Genomic DNA, 12,910 nt, shown 5'->3' with positions numbered 1-12,910 from the left:
TATTCTTACCCTGTTGGAATCGATTCTCGCCCTGGAGGTGTAGATGGGTGGCGGGATGTTAAATGCCTGGGGGACGAGGTACTCTTCGGCATCCATCATATCTTCCAGGTCCCCCTCGTCGAGCAGATTTTGGAAGAACTTGCTGTCGTTTGGGCTTGGCAGCTTCATGCGGTCATCCCCCTGGTCAAAGATGGAGAATGGGAAATTAACAGCCGGCAGAAGAACTTCCAGCTGGGCCACAGGCTCCCCCCACCTTCCACCTGACCATCCTGGCTGCCCTATGTCAGGCAATGGCATGCAGCCATTTTATATATTCCTCTGTCAAATGAAATACTCCTTTCCACACAAATGGAAAATTTTTAGCAAGCCTTTTTAGACATTTTTTTTAAAAAGGAAATGACCATAAGGAAACATGATTCAGGTGGGGAGCCATGTTGGTCTGAAGCAGCAAAACAAATGTTGAGTCCAACCTTTAAGACCAACCAAGTTTTATTCAAGATATGAGCTTTCAAGTGCAGTGCCTGGGGGACTTAAAGGTACCTGGCTGCACTCTATATTCTGTAGGGGAAACAATGGGCATATCATGGGAATCCACATCCAGGAGCACCTTGGGGACCAACCAGAATTTCAGGATTGAAGCTTTCCAAACTCAAAGCTTGTTGGTCTCCAAAAACGGGGGAGGGGGATAATAGGGCTTTTTACAGCCCTACTGTTACCGCAGGATTGATCCTGCAAGTCCCACATTCTTCTAAGATAAATCTTGCTCAGAGTTCTGATCTAATACCCAATTCCCCCCACCCCCAGTTTAATTATGGCCCTAGCACTGCCAGTTTCCAGGTGCAGGAGTGGAGCTCTCCTAGAATATTAACTGATCATCCTTCTAAAGAGAACAGTTCCTCTGGAGAAGATGGCTTAGCATGAATGTGGGCACTACGATATCGTATGCCCCTGAGGACTCTCCCCTCCCCAAGCCCCACCTCGGGCGCTTTCAGACATGGCGAATGATACCATTTCAAGCTACCTCTACGACTGATTGCCAAGTGGATTGTTATTCAGTGTGTGTGAAGCCTCCAGGCATTGCCCAGTCCAAAGTCAGCCACCCAAACGGTTGCCAACCTTCTTGACCATAGAATGCTATTCTAGCAATGGACTCTGATCAAGCCTGGATTTTTAAAAATCTTGTGGCTCCCCAAAGGGACGAGAGATTGCTAAGCATGTCTCCATCTTTCCTTGATTCAGGCGGGTATCCGGTGCGCCTGAAGCAACAGAACAAAGTTTGAGTTAGAGTTGTGTGCTTTGGCCGCCAAAGCGCACAACCCTAGTTTGAGTTCAGTGGGCATCTTTAAGAACAATGAAGTTAAATTCTGCTGCATGCCCACAAAAGCATATCCCCAGAAGAACTTTGTCAGTCTCAAACATGCCCCTGGACTCAAACCTTGTTCCATCTTAGATGCTTCTGCTGGAGGGAGAGACATTTGGATGCTGTGTCCTGTCCACTCCTTCCCATGTCCTCTCTCATTTTCTCTGGAGGGAGAGCCAGTTTGGTGTAGTGGTTAAGAGTGCGGACTTCTAATCTGGCATGCCTGGTTTGATTCTGCGCTCCCCCACATGCAGCCAGCTGGGTGACCTTCGGCTCGCCACGGCTCTGATAAAAACTGTTCAGACCCAGCGGTGATATCAGCACTCTCTCAGCCTCACCCACCCCACAAGGTGTCTGTTGTGGGGAGAGGAATGGGAAGGCGACTGTAAGCCACTTTGAGCCTCCTTTGGGTAGGGAAAAGCAGCATATAAGAACCAACTCTTCTTCTTCTTCTTCTTCTTCTTCTTCTTCTTCTTCTTCTTCTTCTTCTTCTTCTTCTTCTCTTCCTCTCCCTCTCCCTCTCCTGTCGCTCTGCGCAAGAAAGTTTATTTTTGGGGGAACTCTGCAGTCCACACCCCAGAAAGCGGAAATTGACTGTCGTCTGGTGACATCTCCTGCTTTTGCAGTGCTGCTTGCTGACCCAACATGTTTGGGGTCTGCCCAACCTGGATTAGCATCGAGGAGGAAACATCCCAAAAGAATGGACAGAATCCATCCCTTTCACTTCTAGCACAGTGTTATTTCTACAGCGCTTCAAAGGCTCTTCCTGAACATGGAAATTAAGGTATTGATTTGTTTTAATGGCCATCTTTTATTTTTTAGGGGGAGAGGGGGGACATTTCTTCTTTGTTGCTCAGCTTATTAGGAGTATATTTAAAAAAGGAACCACTTACTGAATAGAGGCTAATTAAGGTAGGAAAAGAAAGTGGGTGTGAAGCAAAATGAATACATGAAGCGAAATAAAATAAAACATCACATTGGAACTTCATTTGTAGATGTTTTGTTTTGTTTTTTGCCAATAAGGTTATTGTCCCTGTGTATATGGGTTGCACAGCCTGGGAATAACAAAATCATATGAAAAGCACTGGGTAAAATAGAAAGGGGAGGATAGTTGTCTGGAAATAAACTGTGTATATGTGTGTGTGTGTGTGTGTGGGGGACAAATCTGGTCCTTAAAGAAAGACAGGCTACTCCCATTAGATTCATCCTCGCAGTCTTAAGAGAGATCAAGGCGGGTGGCCCTTGAGTCTGTCTGAAGCAGGAGGAAAGAGCCAGAGCACCTAAAAGACTAACTACGTTTGTGGCAGGGGAGGAGCTTAAGGGAGTCACAGATATTTATTCTTCAGATATTTATTTATAAATAAAATATTTATATAAATATTTTATTCATAAGCTTTCACATGTATGCTCACTTCTTCAGATACGGCAGCGGTTCTCAACCCAGGGGTAGTGACCCCTTGAGGAGTTGTTTGGCCTTTCCTGGGTGGTCGTGGCGGTAGTGGCATGGCACTGGCCTCATCTGCTCTGCCTCAGAGCTCGCCGAGGAGGAGCGGAGGAGGCCAGCGCCATGCTGCCACTGCTGCTCCAGCCACTGCCGCTACCTCTCCTGTGACGCTGGCCTCCTCGGTAAGCTCCGAGGCAGCACGGAAGAGGCTAGCGCCATGCTGCCACTGCTCTGGACACCTCCACTGCTGCTCTGCGCCCCCTACAGTGAGAGTGATAGAGGTATGTGCGCATGCGCACAACCTTATGTGATCGCGCACGCCGCTGCCCCTGCTGTAGGGGTTGCAGAGTGGCGGCGGTTGAGAACCGCTGGGGTATGGTATCTGAAGAAGTGTGTGTACCTACAAAAGCTTATGTACAGAATTAAACTTGGCTGGCCTTCAAGGTGCCACTGGACTCAAACTTGCGTCCATTGCTTCAGCCAAACATGGCAACCTTGTGGAACTGCCCTCAGAATAGTTAGGGATGGTGCTAAGCCCCTCCTGGTTCGCTGCTGGGAGGAGGAAGGGACAGAAAAGATTCCAGCGGGACGAGGGGAGGGAAGAAAGGCGTCCCCAGAATTAAGGCACTCCAGGGGGCACTTGAGCTGAACATCACAACCCCACTACAGGCAACATGTAGTCAAACAGGGGGGTCTTTGTGGAGCAGCTCACCTGAATGACCAGGTATCTCTGAGGGTCTCGAGCCATTCGAGAGAATTCGGCAGCCAGCTCCTTGAACTTTGGCCGACTGTCGGCATCGATCATCCAACCTGGGGAAAAAAGCAGGGAAAAGAGAAGACAGCAGAAGGTGATATAACAGACAAAGTGCAATTGGCAGACTTAATAAATACTCCAGATTTTTTTTAGGAAGCAGAAGTGTGGGTCAACATTTTGTAAAAGAGAACTGGTTTTTCACATCCACTGATTTCAGCAGGGACTCAGATTACGACCATTTTTACTTTCAAGACTGGACACTGGGGTGGAAGAAGAAGAAGACAAAGAGCTGTTTTTTTGTACCCTGCTTTTTACTACCCAACAGAGTCTCAAAACAGCTTACAATTGCCCACCCTTCTTCTCCCCACAACGGACACCCTGTGAGGGAGGTGGGTCTGAGAAAACTGTGACTAGCCCAAGGGCACCCAACTGGCTGCACGTGGAGGAGGGGGAAATCAAACTCCATTCTCTAGATAAGAGGCTGCCACCCTTAACCACGATACCTGTTTGGTTCTTGCCGCACAATTTTATTGTATTGTATTTATTTTTAGATTTTTTCCCCACCAAGTGGGCTTTAGGCGGCTTACAATAAGATTAAAAATACGTAGCTTCCAATTTAAAATACGATCAGTTCCATTATAAGAAACCTATGGCCATCACTTCTTGCATCTCTAGGGTGTGTTTGGAGCAGTGCCTAATGGAGGACTGAGTCCCGCAGGGCCTGCAAAACGGAGCTCTTCCACCAGGTCTATGGTTGAGCGCAGAGCGCCAAGGAAGATCTGTATGCCCCCCCTTTCAGGACAGAGCCATGTGTATGGCGGCCATGGGTTCCATCTGCCCCCCTCTTCCCACCTCCCTCTATGAGATTTCTAGTGGGGGGAATGGATAGTGCTTTGAGTTGTTTTTCTGCCATATCTCTCTTTTGGTTTGTGGTTATGGATCTATGTGCTTTTATGTCTGGGGTTTTAATGGGAGTTTTATTGGGGATTTTATTCAGACTTGTAGCCCACCACGAGCCACTTGGGAGTGGCGGGTAATAAACTGAAATAATAACAACAACAATAATAATTTAATATTTTCAATTTTTAGACTGCCACTCTCGGCCACAGCCGTCTCATGGCAATTTACAAAATAAAAAACAATAAGTACCCCACAAGATATATCAAACAGTATAAATACATAAAAACCTTAGCACAACAGTGAGAAAGACAGAAAGGAAGATGGCGGCCCGATCAGCTTCTTCACCCTCCCCATCCCAACCCTGCTGTAATTGGCCTTTGGTTCAATAAGATGACACCCGGTGTGTGTGTGTGTGTGGGGGGGGTCCTGATCATTAGCACTGATTTGAGCACTGATTCTCACTACCCCACACTGGCTGTCGTGCTGGACCTAGGACATTCTGGGTCCCAGCTCCCAGAATCAGAAGGGGCCTGCTCCAAAGCTGGTTGTAGCTTTCACGTTGCCAAGTGAAGGGCTATTAGACAACCAAGTTCTGAGACTGCCCTGCTGCTTCACGGAAACTGATGGGACGCAACAACACTTCCTGTAATGGATGGGGACAGAACTATGCCTTAAGGGTCATTATGCAAAACAAGGCTTGAGAAATCCATCAATGGGCACTTGAGAATTACTGAATTGTACGGACCAATCTGTGGGCTCCATTAAGGGCCAACCAGGGCTCTTGGCAGGCCATCTTAAAGTGCATATAGAATCATAGAATCATAAAATAACAGAGTTGGATGGGACCTTCTGGGACATTTGCACAAGGCAGGACACTCACAGCCCTCACCCACTCTAACCTGCCACCCCTTTGCCTTCACAGAATCAGCCTCTCCATCAGATGGCTATCCAGCCTCTGTTTAAAAATTTCCAAAGATGGAGAACCCACCACCTCCCGAGGAAGCCAGTTCCACTGAGAAACCGCCCTGACTATCAGGATATAAGTTGGGGTTTGTTACCCTGCTTCTTGTTCAGTTTGAGTTGGAGTTGATTGTTATTACTACAATAAAAAGCTCCCTTCGAAGAACCTTCTGAGTCTTTATTACCGAGCCTGCAGATTTAACATTGGCAACGAGGATGGGATTGCTGTCCTAGGCAGCCTGCCCTGGTGAAGTCATGGTTCAGCCAAAGCCACCAGTGAACCAACTTCCATTGTGCTCAGGTCTATACTGACATGGGACAGTCCAATCAAGTGCACCCACTTTATGCTGCCTCACAATGAGAGTCCTTCGTGGCCCTAAGCCACAGGAACCACCACCACCAGGGTTGTCCCTCCATCCATGAGGAATGCATCACAGCTGACTTCCATAGGCTGCAGCGCCAACTGAAAGAGACTGTGCACAGTCAGAGCTGAGATCACAGCAGCACCTTCAACACACAAGGGCCTCATGATTGGTCAGAGCAACTGCTACTTCTGCCTCAACCAATCACATCCTAGGTGGCGACCGTGCCAAAATTCAAGCCTTTTGAGGCTAACAAGGAGGACTGGGAGTCCTATGTCCCCCACCCAGAATGCCATTTCAACACCAACAACATCATTAACCCAGCAAAGAAACAAAGCATGCTCCTGAGCGTATGCAGCCGTGCAACATTGGCTCTTGTCAAGGACCTGCTGGGTCCTGTCAGGCCACAAGAAGCAGACTGCAATACCATCATGGATGCCCTGAAGGAGCACCTTGAGCCCCAGCCAGCTGAGATCGCTCAACACCATGCCTTCTACCAACATAATTAGCAAGAGGGAGAGTCTATCATCCAGTTCTTTACTGCCCTTCGCCTGCACATCACTGCGGATTCAAGAATTTGGAGATAATGCTTCGCAACCTCCTCATCTGCAGCCTACAAGATGAGAGAACGCATCATCACCTCTTTGCACGGCAAAAGCTATCCTTCAAAGAAGCCCTCCAAGAGGTCCAAGGGCTGAGAACGTGAAGACCGTCGAACAAGCTAGGACTGCCTGTGCCACCAAGCCAAGACAAATGCCCATCCATTCCGAAGAAGCCATTTCTGATGCCAGCAACAGCAGCCAGGAAGAAGAAGAAAAGCTTCATACATTGCAACCCGACCGCAGAACCCTTCTAAGCCATTTTCCAGCCACTGTGCAAGCTGTGACGGGGTGCACCTCCAAAAAGTCTGTCTGTTCCGAGGGACCCGATGTCGGGCTTGTGGAAAGTACCGTATTCAAAGAACCTTGGGATAATGCACTTTCCATGTATTTTAGGGATCATTTGCCACTGGATCTTCCAGTGCAAAAAGGAAAACAGGCTCGCAGTCACTAAAGTGCACGGATCATTCATTATTCAGTGTGTCTGGTAGCAGCCCATGTTTCACTCTCCCCACGTCCGCTTTTGATGCCACGGGCCTCAGGAGGCCAATTCAGACCAGGAGTGTGCCCCACGGGGGGAACAGAATGCATCTCTCTCCCTCCGTCTGTTTTCTTGATTTAAGTGTCACCATCGGTGTGTGTTTGTTCCCCCAAAGCGACAAAGAATAGCTTCAAGTTGGGAAACTGGTAAGGCATAGAGACCACAAACCCCACCATAACCCAAGCTGAGCCATCCTGCCTGTGGGAATGCAGTTCCAAGCAGAGCATTTGCGAGGCGCATCTGACTGAAAATCCTCATGCTGGACCCAGGGAAGACAGGAGAATAATGTAGCGTATGGTTAGGTCTTCAGGCTACCTATTTCTGACCTCTCGGCTTTGTTCCCTATCAACAGCTGAAAGCCTAAGAATATTCCCAGGGTCTGAACTCAATGGAAGTTCCTTCCCATACGGCAGGGGTAGTCAACCTGTGGTCCTCCAAACGCTGGCAGGGGCTCATGGGAATTGTAGTCCATGAACATCTGGAGGACCACAGGTTGACTACCCCTGCCATAAGATACCTGACATGTCTCCTATGTGCTTGGTCTTTGCAGAGGCATTTCCCTGTATTCTTGTTTTCCTCTCTAATATTCCAAGCTTCCCATTTTTCACTCAGTTGCTTGAGATATTTGGCAGCTCAGTTCTCCAGGCATGCCCAGGTCCAGCACATCTTACTCATTTCTGCTCTCTGTTTTCACTTCTTCTGACCTTTGGCTCAATGATTTGGAAAAACAACGGCAACTAATACCTTCATAACTTCCAGCCCAGCTTTCAGCTAGGTGGCTCGACTGGGCTGTTATTGCTTTGCAGCTCCTGCTTCTCTCTAATCCTCCCAACACCACATGTTCCATCTTTGACAACCCTCACATGTCGCTGAAAAGTCTTATCTCAGAGCAAGAGAAGCCGTGATGCTCAGTTTTGCAGGATCGCCCAAGGAAACTGCAGTTCACTAGGACAGGCCCCTGATCTCTCTGAGTCTCTCACATTCCTGAAGCATACCTGCTGGAGATTACGTATATACTGCAAGAATCCACTGGCATACAGAAGGCCTGACTGATGACTCTACCTGCTCTTTAGATCTGCTTCATTTCCTATACAGCTTGGTGTAGTGGTTAAGAGTGGTAACTTCTAATCTTGCAAGCCAGGTTTGATTCTCCAATCCTCCACATGCAGCCAGCTGGGTGACCTTGGGCTTGTCACAGCCCTGATAGTGCTGTTCTGACCGAGCAGTCCTGTCAGAGCTCTCTCAGTCTCACCAGGGCAGAGTCTGCACTTACTTTCTTTATTCCATTGTCAATCCCGTTGAATTCAGATCGCTTTGAACTCGAGTCTTCTTCTCCCCCCCCCATTGAAACAGGAAAGTCTTCTGCACGTGGTTAGGGAGGCTCAGAAGGGGGGGGGGAGGGAGGCAAGCCTCTTTCTTTCTTTTCTTGGAGGGGAGGGGGAGAGGATCGAAAAAGGCAGAGTAGGGAGGAAAAATCCAGGACCGACAGAAGTTGAGAGAAATTAGGGGCTTCTCCTTTAAGGCAAGTGTGTCACATGACCTGGTGTAGCCTATCAGAGGTTCTCTACCACGAAGCTTGGTTTCCCAATCCGGATATTGAGCATTAAAAGCACTCTAAGATATGGCACAATAAAGGTAGGGTCACTTTGGATCAATCCTTCTTGCTGCAGAAGGAAAATTTAAATCGCCTAAAATCCAAACGGGAATCGCATTCTGTGTAGAGGGCAGGGACTGAATTGATCTTGGGTTGGAATAAAAGCTCCGTGCAGTTTACACCCAGGTGTCTGCTGTGGGGAGGGGAAGGGAAGGTGATTGTAAGCCATTTGAGACTCCTTCTGGTAGAGAAAAGTGGGGTATAAAAACCAACTCTTCTTCTACAGTGTATTCAGGAATAGCCCCTGATTTGTTAGCTAAGTCCTTTCCAGGAAGATTACTATCAGCAATCTTTGCAGCATAGGCCACTGTTTCTCAGGTGGTCTCACCAAGGGTGTTTCCCCAGTGACCAAAAAATTCAACTTAGCACCCTTTTAGCTGTACAGAATTTCCTCACTTTCACACAAAAATCAGGTTCCTCAGGCGCAGATTTGGAGGGAAAGTTCCCATTGCACAGCTTTTTGGAGTTCAGAAGAACAAAAAGAGCCAAGAGCTTCTCTGAAAGTATGTGAAATGGTGTCATTTCCCCAACCCTCCTTTTGGCCTTCGACCTGGACAGTCTCCTCCTCCCCCCGATTTCAGCTGTAAAGTACAAATTTAGAGTCCAGTGACACCCTAAAGACAAACAAAGTTTTATTCACACTTCCTCAGATGCAAAGAAATCATTAAATTGAATGTGCAAACATGTGTTATTGCTTGTGTAAAGGTAAAGGTATCCTCTGTGCAAGCACCGGGTCATGTCTGACCCTTGGGGTGACGCCCTCTAGCGTTTTCATGGCAGACTCAATACGGGGTGGTTTGCCAGTGCCTTCCCCAGTCATTACCGTTTACCCCCCAGCAAGCTGGGTACTCATTTTACCGACCTCGGAAGGATGGAAGGCTGAGTCGACCTTGAGCCGGCTGCTGGGGTTGAACTCCCAGCCTCATGGTCAGAGCTTTCAGGCTGCATGTCTGCTGCCTTACCACTCTGCGCCACAAGAGGCTCTTCATTGCTTGTGTACAATGGAAAATACAAAGCAGCTCTGTTTGGCTTGGCCTGGTCAATTTCTGCACGTCCCTGGCTGCCTTTTGGAGCTGTCCATGCCCGCCAGTGAGGGATTCTTGGTCAGCCCCTCCTCGAAACCTGAGTCTCTCCCCTCCCCCCCACCCCCCCACCCCCAGGTCTTCCTCTATCTGAGTTCCACTCTCTTCTGGGAAGGGAGGAAAGAAGGACTTGGGTGGTGTCAGTTTCCAGGGCTGTCCACTCCGTGACACAGAAGGAAGGGGCATATTTAGCAGGCGACCCTCGCTTGCTTCCTCACTCCCTTCCTTCCCCTGTCTGGAGGCTATGCATGACCCAGTATGGATGTAGCTGAAGCCACCCTATTCATGTCCTGGGAAGGCGGCCAGGGTGATGTGGTGCTGACCTGGTTACTGGACAAAAGGAAGGGGGCAGGGCTGCTTCTTCTGTGCCTCCAAAAAAAGCCACAGGAACATGTGGATCTAAACTTAATGCAAACAGCATGAAAAGAAAGTAAATCCTTGGTATTAGGCTTGTGTGCTTCGGCCACCGAAGCGGCCAGCACCGTGGTGTGGGAGGGAGGGGTGGCGCTGCCCCTCCCCTACACTAGCCACTTTGGGCCCAAACAGCTGCTTCGGCAGTCGAAGGGCTCAAGGCTACTTGGTATTGCCGTCATGTGTGGATGGCCAGGCACAAAAGCAAAGTCGACCTCCAGAGGCCAATACAAAGGAGACCCGGAGACAACGGACAACCGCGGAAAGTGAGCTAGACAGGTTTTATCAGGTCCTATTCATCCCAATTTAAGCAGTTCCCGAGGCCTTTGAAGGACACCTGGCTGTCACTGAAGGAAGTACATAAGAAACGGGATGACCCCAGCATGAAAACCAACGTGAGGAAGCATTCTGCTTATGTCTCTTCTGCATGCCTGTAATGCAGGAGAACTGGGGTTTTTATATCCCACTTTTCACAACCCAAAGGAGTCTCAAAGCAGCTTACAGTCGCCTTCCCTTCCTCTCCCCACAACAAACAACCTGTGAGGGAGGTGGTGTCGAGAGAGCTCTGACAGGACTGCTCTGCAAGAACAGCTTTAGGGGAACTGTGAACTAGCCCAAGGTCACCAAGCTGGCTGCATGGGGAGGAGGAGGAGGAGGAGGAGGAGGAGGAGGAGGAGGGCAAACTTGGCTCTTCAGGTCAGAAGCGACTGCTCTTTAACCCCGATACCACGCTGGATCCTCCCCAGCCATAAGATGAATAACCTCACATCCGACTCATATCCTCCATCCATCCCTTTTTGGGTGCTCCTTATCAGTCCCATCCCTGGTCAGATAGAGCTCCAGTGGCAGATCATCTCACAGGTGTGTGGGGAGGGCTAGTGGGACCCTGGTTTATCTCCCGCTGTGGCTAGGAGGCTGGGCTATGAGGAAAGTGACTTGGTGACGGTGGGGCACTCCTTTCCTCAACATCTAAACTACTTTACAGGACTGCTGTGAGACTGAAACAGGGATTCCTTGGAGAAATGGGAGGGCAACCACGAAATAAACCCCTCTGACACTTGCTGAGTCTGCCAACATCTACTCATTACATTGCTGCTCTGTTCGATGAATGGTGTGGACTGCTAAATTTTTATCTCTTTGCCGTCTGGACTCCTCAAGCTACTACAAACAGGTTCCAACGAGTAGGGCTGCAATGGGACCGATCCTGCCTTGGTGCCGCTTCCTGTCCTGTGACTGGGAAAACAGGCTGGCACTCGTAGGTCTCCGCTGATCCGTAGCTCCCATCAGCAGGGCCATATTCTTTGCGCTAAGCTCTCGTGTGTCTCCATGAGCTGCAAACCCCGTGCAGAGGAAATGCTTGTTTGTTAATCTCATCTAAATTAAGTCAGAAACACCACTGAGACTGGCTTAATTCTTTTTAAATTAGATGCTGAAGCCTCAGGGACACTCTGCTGAGCATGTGCACATTTGAGGAAGAAATGGTCTGGGAGGGAATCCGGAAGCAAATACCACAAATAAAAATAATTTGCCCAGGGAACCCCCTAAAGCTCTCCACTCACTCTTTTTATGTGTTTTTTTTTAAATTTAAAAATGAAAGTTTAGCATCTAAAATACCAAAATTATAAATTGTTGACCCTGGATAGGAACACCTGCTCCCCAAGGCTCAGTTGGGTTTTGTTGTGTTAAGGTAAGTTCTTTTTAATTAAAATAAAATCCTGGATTTTTCATTCTTCTCTGCTATGTGGTTAGAAGTCCGCCTCCCCTCCTTGGCAACCTTCCGTGCCTGATGGGCACAGTGATGTCCCACGTGCTCCTCTTTGGCTACATCAATTGGTCAGGAAAATGGCAGCCCTTGGTGTGCCCCCTGTCTGGGTTCCAAACAATATTGTCTGAGAGCATCTGCAGACTGAGCTTATGGGATTGTCCTCCCTGTAGGCTCATACCCATTGCAAATGTGAAAGGCTCTGCTGCAGGCGCCCAAATATCATGCTTCACAGCCATAGCAGAAGGACAAAGGACTCATGGAGAATGAAGACAAGCCACAATGAGAATGTGCATGTGGCTGTGTCATAAAGTTGCTTCCGGCCAATGGCAACCCCAGGAAATAATGACCCCGCCCCAAAGGTCCTCTCATTAACACGCTTGGTCAGGTACTGCAGACTGAGGGTCCTAGAATAATAGAATCATACAGTTGGAATGTACCTCCAAGGTAGTCCAACCCCCTTGCAGAATGCAGAAAATGGCCACAAGAGCCAAGCACCTACACAATCTCTTCTGTACACCCAATCACAACCTGCCTAAGTTCACAGAACCAGCATTTCTGTCAGATGGTTATCTAGCCTCTGCTTTAAAACTTCCAAAGGAGAAGCCACCACCTCCCAAGGAAGAATGTTCCACTGAGGAATCACTCTAACTGTCAGGAACTTTTTCCGGATGTTTAGCTGAACATTCTTTTGAATTAATTTCATCCCATTGGTTCTGTTCCAACCCTCTGGGGCAACAGAAAACAACTCTGCTCCATCTTCTATATGACAGCCCTTCAAGTATTTGAAAATGGTTTTCATATCACCTCTTAGTTGTCTTCTCTTCAAGCTAAACATACCAAGCTCCCTCAACCTTCCCTCATATGACTTGGTCTCCAAACCCCTCACCTCTTAGTCATCTTCTCATATATCTTGGTCCCCAAACCTCTCACAATCTTTTTTGCCCCCCTCTGGACACACTCTAGTTTGTCTACAGTCTTCTTCAATTGTGGCATCCAAAACTGAACACAGTACTCTAAATAACATGTAACTAGAGTGGAGTGAAGTGATACCATCATCTCATGTGATCTGGGCACTATA

General features: G+C 48.4%; 1 protein-coding gene across 4 annotated transcripts in view; it reads right to left on the bottom strand.

Moving 5' to 3' along the window:
* The window catches only part of ERBB4 (erb-b2 receptor tyrosine kinase 4), a 918,733-nt gene that overhangs the window by 31,017 nt on the left and 874,806 nt on the right, over positions 1-12,910 (bottom strand). For all 4 annotated transcript variants that reach the window (XM_077319331.1, XM_077319333.1, XM_077319330.1 and 1 more), the window contains exons 24-25: positions 3,517-3,614; positions 10-180 (exon numbers count right to left, since the gene is read on the bottom strand). In XM_077319331.1, coding sequence (XP_077175446.1) covers positions 10-180; positions 3,517-3,614 — 269 coding nt within the window. The remainder of the gene's footprint in view (positions 1-9; positions 181-3,516; positions 3,615-12,910) is intronic.

The sequence above is a fragment of the Paroedura picta genome, chromosome 2 (assembly GCF_049243985.1).
Source record: "Paroedura picta isolate Pp20150507F chromosome 2, Ppicta_v3.0, whole genome shotgun sequence".
Lineage (NCBI taxonomy): Eukaryota > Metazoa > Chordata > Lepidosauria > Squamata > Gekkonidae > Paroedura > Paroedura picta.
The sequence above is the reverse complement of the archived record's forward strand: the minus strand, read 5'-3'. Positions and strand labels throughout refer to the sequence as shown.